Source organism: Sabethes cyaneus, chromosome 2 (assembly GCF_943734655.1).
Source record: "Sabethes cyaneus chromosome 2, idSabCyanKW18_F2, whole genome shotgun sequence".
NCBI lineage: Eukaryota > Metazoa > Arthropoda > Insecta > Diptera > Culicidae > Sabethes > Sabethes cyaneus.
In genome coordinates, this window is record NC_071354.1 from 163,958,838 (window position 1) to 163,976,280 (window position 17,443).

General features: G+C 41.1%; 1 protein-coding gene across 4 annotated transcripts in view; it reads right to left on the reverse strand.

Annotated features, from left to right (window-relative positions):
• Positions 1-4,057: 4,057 nt before the first annotated feature.
• LOC128736902 (sphingosine kinase 1-like) overlaps positions 4,058-17,443 on the reverse strand; it is a 40,541-nt gene continuing 27,155 nt past the window's right edge. For all 4 annotated transcript variants that reach the window (XM_053831405.1, XM_053831406.1, XM_053831407.1 and 1 more), the window contains exons 3-4: positions 6,679-6,778; positions 4,058-6,605 (exon numbers count right to left, since the gene is read on the reverse strand). In XM_053831405.1, the coding sequence (XP_053687380.1) occupies positions 5,676-6,605; positions 6,679-6,778 (1,030 nt within the window). In that variant the 3' untranslated portion in view covers positions 4,058-5,675. The remainder of the gene's footprint in view (positions 6,606-6,678; positions 6,779-17,443) is intronic.

The window sequence follows — 17,443 nt, forward strand, 5'->3', positions numbered from 1 at the left end:
CTTCTAAACTGTTATTTTGTAGAACTGCAAACCATAAAACCTAAATTTTAATATTGCGTTTATCTCGCGGTTATCTCCTGAACGCGTTATCACCGCCGCTGCAGGCGGATTTTTCTTAAGCGCCACAATATCTATCCGCACAGCGAGATCATTTCATACCTGTCAAAAGTTCGGCAATTCTTTAACGAACTGTCAGTAAAGAAGAAAAACAAAAAGTTTTTTATACCCTTTAATTCTCTTGTTGTGTGCGTGTTGAAACACGCTCAGTGGGCATACGGACCATCCCATCTTCAGCTTAGCCACTTTCAGGGATGCATTTCCGTCTACCAATGGAAGGCTTATTGTAGCTACCTGGAATCCCGCCGGTCCCTTGCGCAGACGAACTGCTTCGGTATTTACCACCACGTTACATTGCTCCTTGAGAGCTCGTGCCAGTTCGACCGCTTCAGTGATCTCGTCTAGGTTTTTAAGCTGGAGTCATCTCAGCCGTTAGTGCACGGATCTCTACGCTATCACCAAGGACCTTTTCTGCCAGCACTTTGTAGTATATTGGGCGATACCGTATCGATACCCGCGATATCGATACTCGAAGGCTGATATTTCGATATATTTCATCGATACTTACGACGTCGATATTATGCTAAATCGATAATTTCATCCCGATACTGTTTTGATAAAGCGGGATATGCAGCTGAAAAAGGGTGTGGTTTGTCCCATCTACAGAAAGGGCGATCGGATACATTGCTGTAATTACCGCAGCATAACGCTGGTCAAAGCCACCAACAAATTTTGTTGCGTCGTCTATCCCCGGTGGTAGGAGAATGCGTAGGGTAGTACCCGGTGGGCTTTATGGAGGCCCGTGCTACTACGGATCAAATTTTTACTCTTCGGTAGGTCTTCCAGATGTGTCGGGAGTACAACCCATCATATTTTTGTGGATTCTGGGGCAGCATACGATTCAGTCGGGCGCGAACAGCTGTAGTAGGTAGTGCGGTTTTCCGTACAAAGCGACGTGTCCGAAATAGAGCTGCACTGGAGCGAGTGATGTGTTGCGTGCGTGTTTTGGAGGCACTCTCTTTGCTCAACATGAATTGATTAATTTTTCTGAATCCCTTTTTTGTGTAGCATTTCCTAATTCCAGAATGCCGCCTTAAATATTGTGCTTTGCAAGAAATCTTTTCATTCTCGGAAAGTTCATAGCAAGCTGTCAAAATAATTCTGTATTGAGCGAAGCTGACGAATTTTCGTTAATTGAATATCGATATTTTTCACATATCGATACGTATACTCAGCTGAGAGCTTAATCAGCAAAAATGCTCGCATCACGTGACGATCTGCATTTTACATTTGTTTTATAACACTCCGTTTGACTTGTTTTATAACGTGTTAGCATTTACAAAGCTGTTATATGCATGCCGCAATTAACTATTTCGAAAAAAAACTATCGAGATTTCGTCCACGAATATCGGTACCAGTTATATCGATACATTATCGCCCAATGCTGACCTCGCCAAATATTGAAGGATGTGCTTTTGTCCAGAGCTGCCATACAAATAGATTAATTTCTATTGTTTAGATACTTGCAACCCCATTCCGTACTTCTTAAATTTTGTTACTATATTTACACATATTTTTATACTTATGATATTCAATGAATTTATATAATACATATTTTTGAATGTAAGATGCTAAAAGACATTTTTTTATGTAGTTTTAGTTGCTAAAGCATCAGTAACAATTGCACATATAAACCAAAAAATATTTGGCCACCTTTCCTTTGTTCTCGTTGCGGTGATTGACGATGCGGGTTACCGCCGCAACAGGATGAAAATTTATGTAAATAACCGCAATAGTATCGATAAATCTAATATCGAAGCTTCACGAACGATATATCGACAGCATCGATATAGCGGCGAATTTGATGTTGATATTCAATTATCGATACTTTCGGGAATTTTGCCCAATCCTACTTTGTAGACAGTAGAGTGACTAATACAGAGTGGCGACAAGTCATCCCAAATGTATGCAATGCGGGTTTTCCAAGGTTTTTCTTTCTCTTTCCTGCATGCGCGTTGGATAGGTCGTCTGCTCGATTGGAATGACACTGACAGATAATTATCATTCCAATTTTGACATTGTCGCCACTCTGTATATAGTCACTCTAGTAGACAGAACCCTGCTCAATGGCATGTTTTTTGAGCAGCGGGGTGCTATCCGTATCTTAACGAACGGTGTTTGACAGTCCACTTAACGAAGGGCGCTATTTCAAAAAATCACCTCCACGACATCGCTATCTTGGTCTACACAGTTTGACAGTACCCCCATTAAGTTGGACCCCTCAGTATTGTACCCCAAACAACAATGGCGTCGCATTGATTTTCTATGGAGTGATTTCCCGCCCTGTATTTTTGACGTTTCATATTCAGTCACAGAAAAATGGCGACGTGCCGGGGGGTTGCAAAAAATGCAAGAAATAGCGCCCGTCTGACAGGTAGATTTGCTGCCAACCTTTGTCGAGATGTGCTGAGATGTTGGCAACAAAAACATGGCACCCATCGCAAGCCCCTGTTTTTGAGCCTAAAATTAACAAAGAAGAAAACTTATCCAATTTAATTCTACTATGTAATTGTACTACGTACTATAGTTACTATATATATAGTTCGGCGGATAGAAAATCGGGAGCCAAATAAACGTCAAAAGCGGAGCCAAAAGCTTTTCAAAATCCAAAATGCAGGAGTAATGTTAAAAAAATACACTTTATTTTCATAGAACTTGTCATTTTCAACACCCGCCAGTGATTATTTTTCGTAAAAACCTGCACATTTCACCATAATTTCAAATTTAATTTCATAAATCAGGGATGCCAATTCGCCTGGTTTTCTATCCGCCGAACTATATATATAGTAACTATACTACGTACTATGTAATTCTATACATAGTAGAGTTAAATTGGATAAGTTTTCTTCTTTTTTAATTATAGGTTTCGTATTCTATTGAGATGCTCCAAAAACTTCATCCATCCTTTTTGAGCTCAAGGATCATGTCGCCCGTGCGGGAGCGGCGGATACTCCGCACATTCGCGCCAAGACCCTTCAGCTGATCGTCCCCTCTCAAGGCCTTCGAAACTTCTGAATATCTCAGCCCCTCAGTTTTGAGGATAAGGGCATCGCCTTTGCTCCTTTTTTCTGACCACTTTCGGTATAATTCGATCCTCCTGGCCTCCTCTTTCTTCCTGGTATTCTTCTTTTTCACTAATTCCCACCGCCTGCCGGACGCTAACTGCGTCTTGTTACCCTCGGTGGGGTTTTCAGTTGGCTTGCAACCCTCAGCGATCAAGCGCTTCTTCGGGCCCATGGGCGTTTCTTCCCCTGGGGACTGCCTTCACGTTTGGTGGATACCTTGTTGTCATTGGACTGCTCCGCAGTCTCAAGGGCCACGGTGTGGTCATTCGTTGACAGGCAGGCATCCGTTTGTACAGACCTCGATTCAAACGCCTTCTCGGTCTCTTTCTCTGCCACTTTTACTCGCGCTTCGAGTTCACTGTGTTCCTTCGTCGCAGCACGCATGGTGCTCCGAAGCATGAGCAGACTTTGTTTCAGGTCGTTCGCCAGGGTGCTGCGACCTGCCACGAACTCGATAATGGCATCGAGCTGATGAGACCCCGCTACCACTCTTCGTAGCATGTCTCTTTTTCCTACCATTGCTTTTATTAGCGATGGACCGTTCATCGTTGCGTCCGGCGTAGATGCAGTTGGAGCGACAGGTGTGCCGCTTCCCTTCCGCTTACGCTGGCGCTTCTACTCGTATCCATCGGCGGAGATCTCTGGATACCACCTCTTGCGAACGGATTATCTAATCCGTCCGCGCTCACTGAAGTTACGTTATTTTGGTTTTGATTGTTCATATAGAATCCTACGAGTGGCCCTCGCGGAATCTGTTTGCAGTAGGATTCGTCGGAGTCGAGCTGCTCGACGTGACTTACATAATATATTAGGGCCCTATTGGGAGGGAATTTCTCTACCTAAGAACATAAAAACAAATTCATGAGCCTCTCGCTGTTTTCATTAGAAATCTGATGATAACATATTGTATTTATCTTTTGCCATTTATTTCCAATTCCAGCTGCCGTTTTCTGCGTCATTACACAGACAAAACGTTCAATAAACAGAAAAATTTATAACTTTCGCTAAATTTTCTAACTCAACTGTACAAACAACGGTTAAACTATTGTATTAGTATCTAACGAATAATGTTTTATGGAACTCCTCAATTTTGTAGAAGTTTGAACAATCTGTAGTGATTCGTATTGTGTGTGAAATTGAGTGCTAAATTATAGACTAGATAATAATAAGTGGGTTGAAAAAAGATCCGTCGAGAATATGAAAACAAGATCGAAAATATTTTATTAGGTATACCTACTAATGAAATACTTTACAACATTTGGATATTTTTAATTAAGTCTAAAAAGAAACCCAAAATATGAGCTAAAATCTACAACCTTTTTGAATTTGTTTTATGTACCGCGAAAGAACCAATAACCGCACAGTTCTTAGTGGTTGCCCACTACGTGTTACCATCATTCAGAGATGATGTTTCTTTAAAACTGCTATTAAATTGATATTAACATTTTCCTAGAAGATGGGACTTTTTATAATTGCAGTAGCAGCCGTAGCAGCGCATTGAATATGGCTAAAGCAAATTGACAAGTGCAATGCGTGTTGTTTTCATTCGGCAATGGACAGTAATAATGATGAGGGGATTTTTAGCATGCGAATAAATTCATGGTGGCTTAGCTAGGCTTGGCTGGTTAGACTGGTGGATAAAACAAATAAAGAGACAATGAATAACAAACAAAAAGTTTTATAGCCTGCTTTAACACTGATTTGCATTATAAAGCGTTTAATTCTAGCATTTCGAATAAAAATGCATTTTACAGGGTTTAAAATGCTGGACAAAAATAGTGTTCGAGCTTCATAATAGCCTGAATTGACATATAGACAGGATAATTACGGATTAAACAGGTAATACCGGTATTAATAATGTTTTGTAGTCTTTCTTGTATGCTTCAGGATGCGTATTACACACAAACTAGATGCGCGGCCAGTAGTCCTTTCACGACAGTTACATCTCGGTAAAATGCCAAATTTTCACTACTTATTCACTATCCTAGTTATTTATTTGGCAAAATGAAAACTACGATTTTTCTACAAAAGTTATTCGTTTAATTTTGAGGGAAGTTATGTGGCGGTAGTTATTACCAACACTAGAATTTACTTGCCGTTGGTTAGATGAATATTATAAAAGGTTGATGATAACAATTCTGGACTGGTTATGGATTTAATTACAGTATTATTTATTACATAATTGCTTTTATAGTTACCGTATAGGTAGGTTTTTAGTTGACACGTGGATTTCATAAATTATTTTCATATTTTTTAAGTTACGAGCAGTCAAATAAGAACAAATTGAAAAACAAAAACAATCAGAATCGTTTATTTAGTGGTATTTTTTGAAAATACACTTAAACTCAACTGAACTTTTAATGAAATCTGCTGTCAATTGTGCAGCAAGACTACGTAACTTTGTTTTGACATTTATATTAAGGACATTACAACTCTCAAACTAATAACAACAAAATGTGCGCTCTGTTTCTGTAGCACTATAAACCCTCCGCATCATTTGGGTACCATAACTTTGGCTAAGCTAGGAAAAATTTCCGCCTGAATTGGACCATACTCTACCCGTTCACCGTCAACAGTCATATGGCCAGTGCTACCACTGCTTGGCTCAATTCGAAATGCTGTCACTGGTATCATTTTAATATACTCATTTTCTTGAGCTGGAATGTGGGTCCCACTTCCTAGTCCTAGCATGAATGAGAGTAACTGGGATCGACTTACTCCTGCCCTAATTATCAACAACCAAATGACTCCATCGTTGAGTTTTGACCGTGGTGCGAAAAAGCATTCCGTACTTAAATGACTCTGATAAGCGGCATGAGCCATTACAAACTCACCGGAAACAGTCTTCCAAGTGTCCGGCACAGGTGCTGTCAGAGCAGGAATGCGAGAAGGCGGTCCAAACATTCTAACCACATTAGCACCGGCTTGTGCGCCATCATTGGAAGCACGGTCGCTTTCATAAACACTGTCCACCGTGGAGAAATAGGTACTTTTACGTGAATTGGCTGAATACCAGCTGTCGATACGGGGCCGGAACATGTCCAAGTTACTACTAGTTTCCAACGAGAGAACATCGCTAAAGTTCGTATCGCAAGCATCACAGTTATTATGGCTATCATCGTTTCTCCCCTCCTGGCAGTCATTGCAATCCAGCGTGGTGTTGTAACTAATACTATGTTTCAGGAGGCCAACTCCGCCGAGTCCGGTGCCGCCTGTAGTGCCGTCATGAGGCAGTGAGTTGGACCGATTAAGACTAACTAGTGCCGGAATGTAGGATACCTTGCCCTGATAGGTACGTAGGCTGATTAGCCGATGGACGGACCATATGGTGAACCGTTGACCTCCGATGGCCCGCAGTCGTTCGCTCTCGATATCAATATCCGATATAAGTCCCCAGCCAACCGACAGGAATGAGAACATTATCTACAAAGAGTACAAAGAGTAAATAAGTACTGTAAAACTGAGCTTTCACACTCAATGATTCTTTCGCACTTACTTGGGAACGTGTCTCCACTCTTACTATATCTAACATGGAATGTTTTCCTTTAACTACCATTAAAGCTGATGCTAGGATCGGTTTCGTCTCAAAGGGTTCACTGTAAAAAAAGAAAAACGAACATCAGACATCTTGGTTTACAATTACAAACAAAAATGTAAATATCCGAAGATTGGTAGAATTATACCCAGGCAACCAATAACGATTACCAATGCTATTCAAATGCAAGTCAGTAAGCAGTTAAGTCGCCTTAAATGCTACTTAAAAACTAGTTTGGCGAAAAATACGACTACTTACTGCTAACCCTCTTACAGTGCTGATGCTGAAATGCTTATTTGGAGCTGATTACTGACAAGAAGTATTTTAATAGAACTTTGAATGCTAATTTCCAACAGCTGTGCAGTCAAAAAGCGAAATTGGAGACGAATGGCCCAAGATCGAGTTCAATGGAGACGGCTGACTAACTGCACAACAGCACGAGACACCCCGGCTCTTCGATAACGACGGACAACGACGATGCACCTAATATCACACTCCATCGTCTTGTCTCAATCATTTTTCGTAACAACTCGAAAGTATCTTCGAAAAACATACGCAGCATACTGCACAATTTTCCGAAGTTTATCCGAGAAGATACCTTCGTTCTCGTGCATGATCTGTAACAGCTAGTCTCTACCAACCGTATCGTACGCTGCTTTGTAGTCGATAAAATTGTGGTATGGATACGATCATGGTGTATACTCACCATGGATACGATGCCGCAAACTTTCTCTAGAACCAGTGACAGTGGGAAGATTCGATTCATTATACCATAAATTTCATCTAGTACTGGCCTACGCAGCTCCTGGTTAACGATTATAAATGTCAGAATATGCCTTGGGAGAGGCCTTTGCAGGTGATATGGATTGGCGTAGGGGAAGGGCGGTAAAGACGGACACTTGTCATATTTCATAAACAATAATTTTTTGAAGCAAATCAATGATGGGAAATGTTTCTATAGATTGAATTAACACTTTTGAAATAAACTGCCGATTTTTAGCAGCGTAGCTGACAAATTTATAAGCAAAACAAAGAAAAAATGCGTATATACGCTAACCGATGTAATTTTGTGCGTGAAGAAAATAGCTGGTAAATCGTTAAAAAAACAACATATTCACGCTAAACCGACGACATTGCGTTAGTTTGATCTTTCACTGAATATCCACTGGAAACCTAGTGAATTTTTGAATATTCAGTAAAAAGTTATTGAAGTTTGAAAAAATGGTATCCAAGTCGGGAAAGACGGACACCCAACGGTAGGGAAAGACGGACACACAGATTTTGAACAAAATGGGTTCACAACAACGCCCAACAACGATTTAACATTGCAAATACTTCCATATTATATATGTAAAAGTAACCAGAAGTCATATAACAGTTGGAATGAGCCAACTTTTAGAAACGATTAATTCGTCACCAATTAAAATATTGAAGGGAACCATTCTATTTTCTCACTCAAAGGGGGGATCGGGAAGGGGGTTTCCCAAACCAATTCTTTCCTAAATACATTATGAAATATGTTAATTTTTCTTAATACTGATAATTCAACGACGCGTGACACCTTTTTGCGAGTGTCCGTCTTTCCCATATCAAATGTCCGTCTTTCCCGCCCATGCGCAGAAACTCTGATTTATACATGATGTTTATAATATTAAAAAATGCATAAATTTTGGAAGAAATTTTCCAGCACACGTTGTAACTTTATTAGACAGAGACTTAAAGGTTCAGTTTATACGAAAATTGGGATCAATACAGTTATATTTGAGTAGATATTGAGTCTTTACCTTAAGGTGTCCGTCTTTACCGCCCTTCTCCTACTGATATTGCCATAAAAGTTTCAGTGCTTCAGCTTGTCGCCCTTCTTCTAAATGGAGCAGACGACGCCCTCCATTCAATAACTCTTTCGGAAGATTTTACTACTTCCAGATCTTAGAAATCACCCAGTACAATGTTCTACCTTGCAGAATTTACCCGGAAGCTCATCTTTGCGGGCGGTTTTATTGTCTTCAACCTGCCAATCTCCCGATGCATTTCGTAATCTCGTAGATCATTTCCTTCTCCTAAAGGATGAACAGGAATTATTGCAACACAGTTAATCTATTACCAAATCGCTTGTATTTATGGGATCAAGACTCAAATTGTAAGACGGTTTTATACATCTATTTACCTTTCTACAAGAAAGGCGGAGCTGGGCTGTGAGAACTACCGAGCGATCACTATCCTGAATACCGCCTATAAAATGATGTCTCAAGTCATCTTCCATCGACTATTGTCAATAACCAATAGATTTGTGGGAAGTTATCAGGCCGGTTTCATGGAGGGTCGGTCTGCAACGGACCAAACTTTGACCCTGCGACAGATCCTCCAGAAGTGCCGCGAATTCCGAGTCCCCACGCATAACCTGTATATAGATTTCAAAGCCGCATATGATAGTGTAAACCGACAAGAGCTATGGAAATTTCTGGACGAAACGGGCTTTCTGGGTAACCTTACTAGACTTATCATGGCTACGATAGATAGGATCCAGTGCTGTGTGAGAATCTCGGCAGGATTGTCGGACCCATTCGAATCTCGCAGTGGATTTCGACAAGGAGATGGTCTCTACTGCCTGCTATTCAACATTAGGCCCCGTACAGAGTTAACGCGACAGCGACGCGACACGACTTCGCTCTCATGTTGCTAAATGCACAGTTCTGCTTCGGGCGAAAAAGGGCTGCGCGTATAACTACAGCAAGAAATGTCGCGTCGCGTCGCATGTCGCTTGCACTCTGGCGGTACCCTTACGCTTGAAGGTGTTGTAAGACGACCGGCGATAGAGGCAGTACTGGGTTGAACCAGTACTGGGGCACTACCGTTGTAATCGATGGGGAAAAGTTTGAGGTAGTCGACAGAGGACAACAATACCAGTAGTGAGATTAAATGGCGTATTATCAGTGGAAGTCGAGTCTACCACGGACTCTACAAAATTCTTGCGGTCGAACAATCTGAGCCCTCGTGTCCTCTGCGGGCACGAAATGTGAACAGAAGAAGGACCTACGACCAATCGGAGTTTTCAAACGGCGGGTGCTAAGAACCAGTTTTGGCGGCGTACAAAAGGACGGTGTATGGAGGCGAAGAATGAACCACGAGCTTGCGCGTCTCTACGTCGAACCCAGTATTCAGAAAGTGGTTAAAGCTGGAGAGATACATTGGGTCTGAGGTGTTGCTAGAATGCCGAACAACTATCCTGCAAAAATGGTTTTCGCATCGAATCCGGTAGGAACAAGACGAAGAGGGGCACAGCAAGCGAGGTGGCAAGATCAGGTGGAACGAGATCTGGCAAGCACTGGGTGCCCGCGGAACTGGAGACCAGCTGCCGTGGACAGAATAAAACTCCAATCCTGGAATTTGTTGAAAAACACTTTTGACGTCTCCATCACATAACATGCATATCTTGTCAACATCTCCGTGTAGAGCTTTCTAACGGGGGATTAAGCAACAGTTCCCTTACTTACATACCAGGATTCCTGCTTTTAGAATCCGGAGGATTCATATTTCATTGTACCCTTACCGAGTTATAGGTATCCCGAGGATTCAACTCTTGGATTCTCATATAAGAATCCTGTTTCTATAAGCAAGACATTCTGTGCGAATCCACTGCAGGATTTCTTCACATGATTCCTTCTTGACAAAATCACGTGTTGAAATATTGGGAGTTCGGGTGAAATTAGCATTGACCTTTCTCTCCGTCTTCTCGCAAGCTGCTGCTGGTTTGTGATCCAATGTCAATCTATCCTTGAGCCTTTTTAACACTCTTGAGACGGTTGAATTATAGATCTTCAGTTTTTTTCTAAAGCACGATGGGATAGCTCCGAATTTTCTACATGAGCGTGCAAAACTTTCCACTTAACTCGCTTCGATCTTGCCCGAAACAATTGCAATATTGCAATTCGGATGTAAACATCACACTTCAAATAGACGCGGTGCCAAATTAATTTGTACCCAGTACAAAACAATTATGGTCAGCTGTACGTGTTACATTCAAGTGTTCATCGAAGTACTGCTTTCAGCTGTCAGTCATCTTGCTTTCGTTCGTGATCAGGTTATCTTCCACAAACTTCATATAACGACTTACAGCACATAATCTCTGCGTTATTGATTAACTTTATCGTAGAATATTAGCAAATTATAGGCACAGGACAGATTTTTCATCTTCTAATGGTTTACGCACTTGTTTGGCGGCTATCGCTTTAACTGCTTCTCGTCGGCCTTACTTCCAGTCGGCCTTACCTCCAGTGTCTTTGCTGGATTCCACAGTGACGCCATGTTGTTATTGAACCACTCTTTCGTAGAATTTGAATAACGACAGCTTACCAAATTGGGTCAGAAAAGGCAATCCACATCGTGCTGGTTCAAAAGATGCAGCAACCTCTTCTGATAAATTTCCTGGGTCCAGAAATTTCAGTCCACTGTAAACTGCTATCCAAACAAAGAACTTTCGTTTACTTTGCTGTCTTTCGATCGAAAGAGGTATACATTTATTGTCCAAGAATTTGCCCGAAATCAGCCTTGCAGTACATTTCAGCATCCATAACGACACAATCGTATTTTGTCAATAAATCTCCGTAGAGCTTCTTTGAGCGTTTATTTGCCTTCGGATTATGCTTTGCATCATGGTCCGATACATCTTGTGCTCTAAAATGTCTCAGTCCTCTTCTTTGCTTTCTGGACATAGAATTGGAAGAGCCAGTAATAGGATCGTTGCACTAGCCTCGTAATTGTCCTGTACTCCAATCGGCTGCCAAGTCTGTCGATAAAGAAGGGTTAAGTCTTAAAGACGTTTATAACCCCACGCACCACAAATCGTTTCAGAATATCACACACTGCGGATTTTTGAGATAACTCAATAGTTTGGCCAACTCACGAATAGATAGTCGGGGATTTCGCGGACATCTTCACAAACAAATGAACTTATCCTGACAATGAATGTCACTGTGGCTCTACACACTCTTATCGTGGTTCAACGAAATTTTGAAAAAAAAATATGCATGACATTGCCGCATTGTTCGTGTTTCGTACATACGTATTGTTTTCTTGTAAGTTACCAAGTGATGGTTTCTTCGCAACTTTGGTGTAGCTGGTGGGATCGCGATCCGTTCTACAGCCGCTGTCGCTCCTTTGGAGTACAGACGCTGTTTGGGCCTTTCTTCTAAGGGGAGTTTGTGTACAACCGGGAAATACATAGTCCTGTCACTAGTAACTAGTTCCAGATCCGTCCGTCTATTTCATACTGTACTGCGAGTTACTCAGAAGCTCAGAAGTACAATCATAAAACATGCTTTAAACGATTTTGTTTCGTGCAAGGAGCATAAATCTTTCTAATTTTTTCATTGCATTACGGTGATTGCCTTAATATTTCACCACCTTTGCAAAATTCACTGCAGCGCAGTAATTGAAATATAACTGAATGCTTCAAAACGGTAGCATGTCGAACTGCCGTTCTGGCAAAACAAAATCCCTTTCACGCATCGTAAAGATTTCGAAAGCGGTCATTCAAAACCAGTAAAAAAAATCTATTCTTTCATGTTTCCCAAGACAGCAATTAGCAGCTTGTCGACACGGTTTTTTCCCCGAGCCTGCATACAGAACCCAGTCAAAAGCTTCACTACTGCCGCTCGCTACAAAGGAAAGCTGTGCGGGTATGCAAATGAAGTTACCTGTGTTTAGAAGAACCCTAACAGCGTTCGCTAGTAGAGAATTCGCGTGACACGAAGCTGCTGATAACATTACTCCAAATGTACCGAAAGGAAGTTTGACGCGAATGTTATTTCAGCTATTTAAAATTAGATGCAATATACAGGCATGGTTTTAGCATAGAGAAAATAAAACATTGACAATCGAGTTTTCAACTTTAATCAAAGCTTAGTTTAGAACGACATGTAAAATGAACAACGAAAAATGATTTTTGTTTTATAGCGTCATGAATCTTCTGTTCATTACAGCAGAAATGTCGTTACCACACTGCTACCATGCCGGCTCATGATGGAAGCTTCGAAGTAAATCACTATCATCACCTGACGCGTGACTTCACATATACATTGTGTCGTATTGCATGATGCCATCTAAATAGTCCCGGGAGTCACGCGAGAAACGCGTTCCGGAAAACATCTGATGTTTCAGTTTAATTTTAGATTACGTAACAATCATTTCCATTTCGCACCTTTAATGCGTGGCAGTGCGCAAAATTTATAATGCGGTTTCATCTCGGACAATAACGCCCTATTAAATATACATTATTTCCGACAAGCACAATTTAATGTGCGCCCCGTACAAATCCAAGTTCGACCCAATCGTAGTCTGCCTACATGCCTTCAGTTGCATCTCTGCACAGAGCAGGGCTTGCGACATTCCAAGGTGAACAACTGACAGAAAAGATTTATCCGCTGTCTTTCTTTCGGTCGCCACGCCAGAGCGTCGAGCAAACTATCGTAAAGACCAGTTTGGTCATGTTTCTGTTATTGATTCACTTAGTTATTAAAGCTGGAGCAATATTGAAGAAACAAGTTCGTTTGTATAGCAAACTTAATGGAAATTACCTATAAGTTGTAGAGTTTAAACTTATACACAAATTTATCGTTTAAGATATTGGTTTCCTACCTAGAGCATAATTTTCTTATTTATATTGTGATAATGTTTTCTTTGGTGTCCTAGTTAGGCCGGGGTCATTATACATTATTCCGCTGATCAAATCTGATTGCCTTGGCCGAGCAATTCAATATTTATTTAGTGGTAACCTCTGGGCCGGATTCGAGGTACGGCGCGGCGCTGGTATAAAAGACCGGATTTTGCTGGGAGGTAATACTAAGCATCAATAGAATCGTTTCGTCATCGACGCAAATGTTGTCCAGCAAACTAACAGAAACACGGACTGCAAAGTCTGTCAATAAAAGCATGGTCAATCTTCTGATTGCGAAAGATTCAACCCTGCCTTCAACAATCGTCCCCAAACCATTGATAATTTTCGAAAACCGAATGCTACTAAAATTTAAAAACCTACAAACAGCTTCCAGTTTTTGTTGGTTTCAACCAGCGTATCCGCGAATTATTTTGTGATTTATAGTTGAATGAAATGGAATATTATCTTTTCCACTCATAAATATCTACGGCTATTGTTTGTGATTTGTTGATTCCAAGCATCGAAAAAATTCAAGAGTATGGGGACTACAAATAACTGCAACTTTTCACAATCAGTGAGGTTATTAATAAATTATATTAATTTCGTGGCCGTGGCGGGGTAAATTAGAGAGGCAAAAAGCTCGTTGATGAATAGTGAAAACAACAGAGATTCTACATTATTCGACTGTGAAATACCGGAACTATTTGTAAATATCTAAAATCTATGTAAAACTCTAATCTGCGATCAGTTGCTAAGTTACTGCTAATGTTTACTGTACTACATCGATATAGTAGTTATAAGTAAGTTACATAAATATTAGCATTTGTGGTTCAAGCAGTCTATTTTATACAATACTAGCTGACCCGACAAACTTCGTATTGCCACAATTTAACCTGTGTTGTACATAAATCATGAATCTCGGATGATCTTTGTCACAATCTCGAGTTTTGCAAGCCCCCCAGTCGGCGGCGCTTCCGACGGCGGGTCACCGGCAACACTCGCGACCGTCTCGTCCTGAATGATCTAGTGTTACTATGGATAGTTTTTGTGGTCTTGTATACAATACTAGCTGACAAACTTCGTATTGCCACAAATTAAACTGTGTTGTACATAAATTGTGAATCCAAGATGACCTTTGTTAGTATCTCGTGTTTTGCAAGTTTCTGAGGAGTTCAACCTTCGATGATTCATTTTAGCAGTTACGTAACTATGAAAGCATGGGTAGTTTAATATGCAAATTTGGAATTTTTCCATACAGTAAAGTAGTAAACAACCCCTCCGTTGCTTAGCCAGATGAAATAAAGCGGATAGCACTTAAATATTCGCAGTGCTTGTATAACATTTTGCCGAATACCATTTCGCGAAAAACCTTACGCGATCCATGTACCATTTCACGGAAAACCTTTTCATGGAAAGTACCATTTAGCAGGGGTGATCCTCTCCTTACTCCTTAATAGACCTGGATAGATGTGATCTCTGCAAGGGAGCTGCCTCCGCAGTGGCGGGCGCTTTCGACGGCGGGTCGCCGGCAACACTCGTGGCCTGCGACCGTCTCGCCCTGAATCAAGGTCTTGTTATCGACTAATGTCTTATAGAAGAGTCTAAAATAGCTTTTAAGTTAGGCAAAAATTTATGTTTTATTTGTGCGAGAATCCTCATCCCCCCAACAGGGGTGAGGGATCTCAAACCATCATAAAAAAATCAGGCCTCCAAAACCCCTCACATGCTAAATTTGGTTCCATTTGCTTGATTAGTTCTCTAGTTATGAGGAAATTTATATTTCACTTGTATGAGAGCACCCCCTCTTGAAGGAGGGAGTGGTCATAATTCTCCTCCTAAAAGGAGAAGGGGTCTCAATTCATCATAGAAAAAAAATTGCCTCCAAAAGCCCCCACATGCCAAATTTGGTTCTATTTGGTTGGGTAGTTCATGAGATAGGAGGAAATTTGTATTTCATTTGTATGGGAGCCCTCTTAAAGAGAGAAGGGGTCATAATTCCCCTCCTAAAGAAGGGAGGGGTCTAAATTCACCATAGAAAAAATTCTTACCTCAAAAAACACCCAAATGCCAAATTTGGCTTCATTTGCTTGATTAGTTCTCTAGTTATGCAGAAATTTGTGTTTCATTTATAGGGAGTTCCCTCTCTTAGGTGGAAGGGGTCCTTAACTATCATAAGAACCTTCCCTGGCCCAAAAAGCACACTTTTGTCATTTCTGGTTGCTGCAACCTATTTATGACTGAAATTAGTCATTAATCGGTTACCACATCTAGTTTATAACAACTGTGCTAGTAGGGTTCAGTAGTTTCCGAGTCTATAGGGAACATACGGACAGACAGACAGATAGAAATTCAATTTTTTAGGTATAGATTTGGAAGATTTGTGTCTGAGTAATATCACGACAAGTAATTAGCAGACAAGTTCCGGAAATACAACTTGCAGACTTACCAGATGTGTGGACATAAAAGCGGTGTACGATTCAGTCGAACGAAATGAGCTGTGTATAATTTTAGAACATGGTTTTCCGACAACGACTAGTTACGCTGATTCGTGTGACGCTGGATGAATCAAAAACAAGCGTCAAAATAGCGGGTGAGACATCACCCGCTTTCCTGACGTTCGATGGACTGAAGCGAACGGATGTACTCCCTAACCTGTTCATCAACAAGAGCAAACGTGGAAAAGAACGGGACTATCTTCATGCAATCTCACATGCTTCTTGGTTTTGCGGATGAGGTCGATAACCTCTGAATCAACCGTAGATCATTAGAAGAGGCCTTTTAAACGGGAACCAGCAAAAGTGAGACTTGCCATTGATACCTCCAGAACGAAGTACCGTTCTGATTCAAACTTAAAACAGTTTCAAACTTCAAACACTTAAATAAAATGCACTTAAATTAAATAAAATAAATGAATAAAATGCTCCCTAGTATCGCTAAGGGGTGTCGGAACATCAAATTATGTCACGAAAAAAACGCTGTAGAAACTTACCCATCGTGTATTTTCTGTTGAAAATTGAGTGTATTGTTGACACTGTATTTCTAACGCTGTCAGTTTTTCGAAAATTAGAAAAAATGGCGTAGCCCGAAAAGCAACGTCGCGAACTGATTTCGCACAAGCACCTGGAAAATCTTCAACTCTTTCTTTCAACGGGACATCGGAAAACAACTCGGAATCGTGCAGTCATCAGTCGTATGATTGAACGTAATTACGAACTCTGAGCATCGAAGGAAAGAAGAAATACGGTCAGAATGGATGTTGTGAAAGCGTTTAAGCGGAATTGCAATGCTTCGGTTAGAGATGTGGCCAAAAAATTGAATCTGTCCAAGTCTTTTGTTTAGAGAGCCACGGACCGGAACTACACATATACAAGGTGCAGAAGGCTCCAAATCTCGGCGAACGGGGAATACGGTGAGAAAGTCACGGGTCCGGAGTATACCCAGATGCTGACGAAGCCTCATTGTCTCATTATGGATGATGAGATTTACGTCAAGGCGAACTTCCGGCAGCTTCCGAGGCTACTGTCCTTCACCGCCCAGCACAAGTTTAATGTTCCGGAAGAAGTAAGGAAGCAAAAACTTTCAAAGTTTGTCAAAAAAATTCATGGTAAATTGAGTGCGCCGTTCGTGACTACCGGGGTTGTACACGGGCAGATCTACCTAAAAGAGTGTCTACAGAAGCGTCTGCTTCCTTTGTTGAAGCAACACTAGGGTCCTCCGATCTTTTGGTCGGATCTATTTAAAGGATATCCTGGAGAGGAACGAAGCCAACGGGGTCGCTACCCAAGGATATGAATCCCCCAACGCACCGGAACTAAGTCCCATCGAAAAATACTGGGATATTGTGAAGCAGGCACTACGGAAGCATCCCAAGGAGGTCAAATCTGAGGAAGACATGAAGAAAAAGTGGCTTTCCACACAGAAGAAGCTGCAGACAGATGTTGTACAGAACCTTATGAGTAGAATTAAGCGTAAGGTGCGAGCATACGGTTATGGTATTAAAGTTGAATGAAATAAATATGCCAAAAGCTTACTAATCAACTAGGTAATTTTCTACAGCATTTTGTCGGTGCT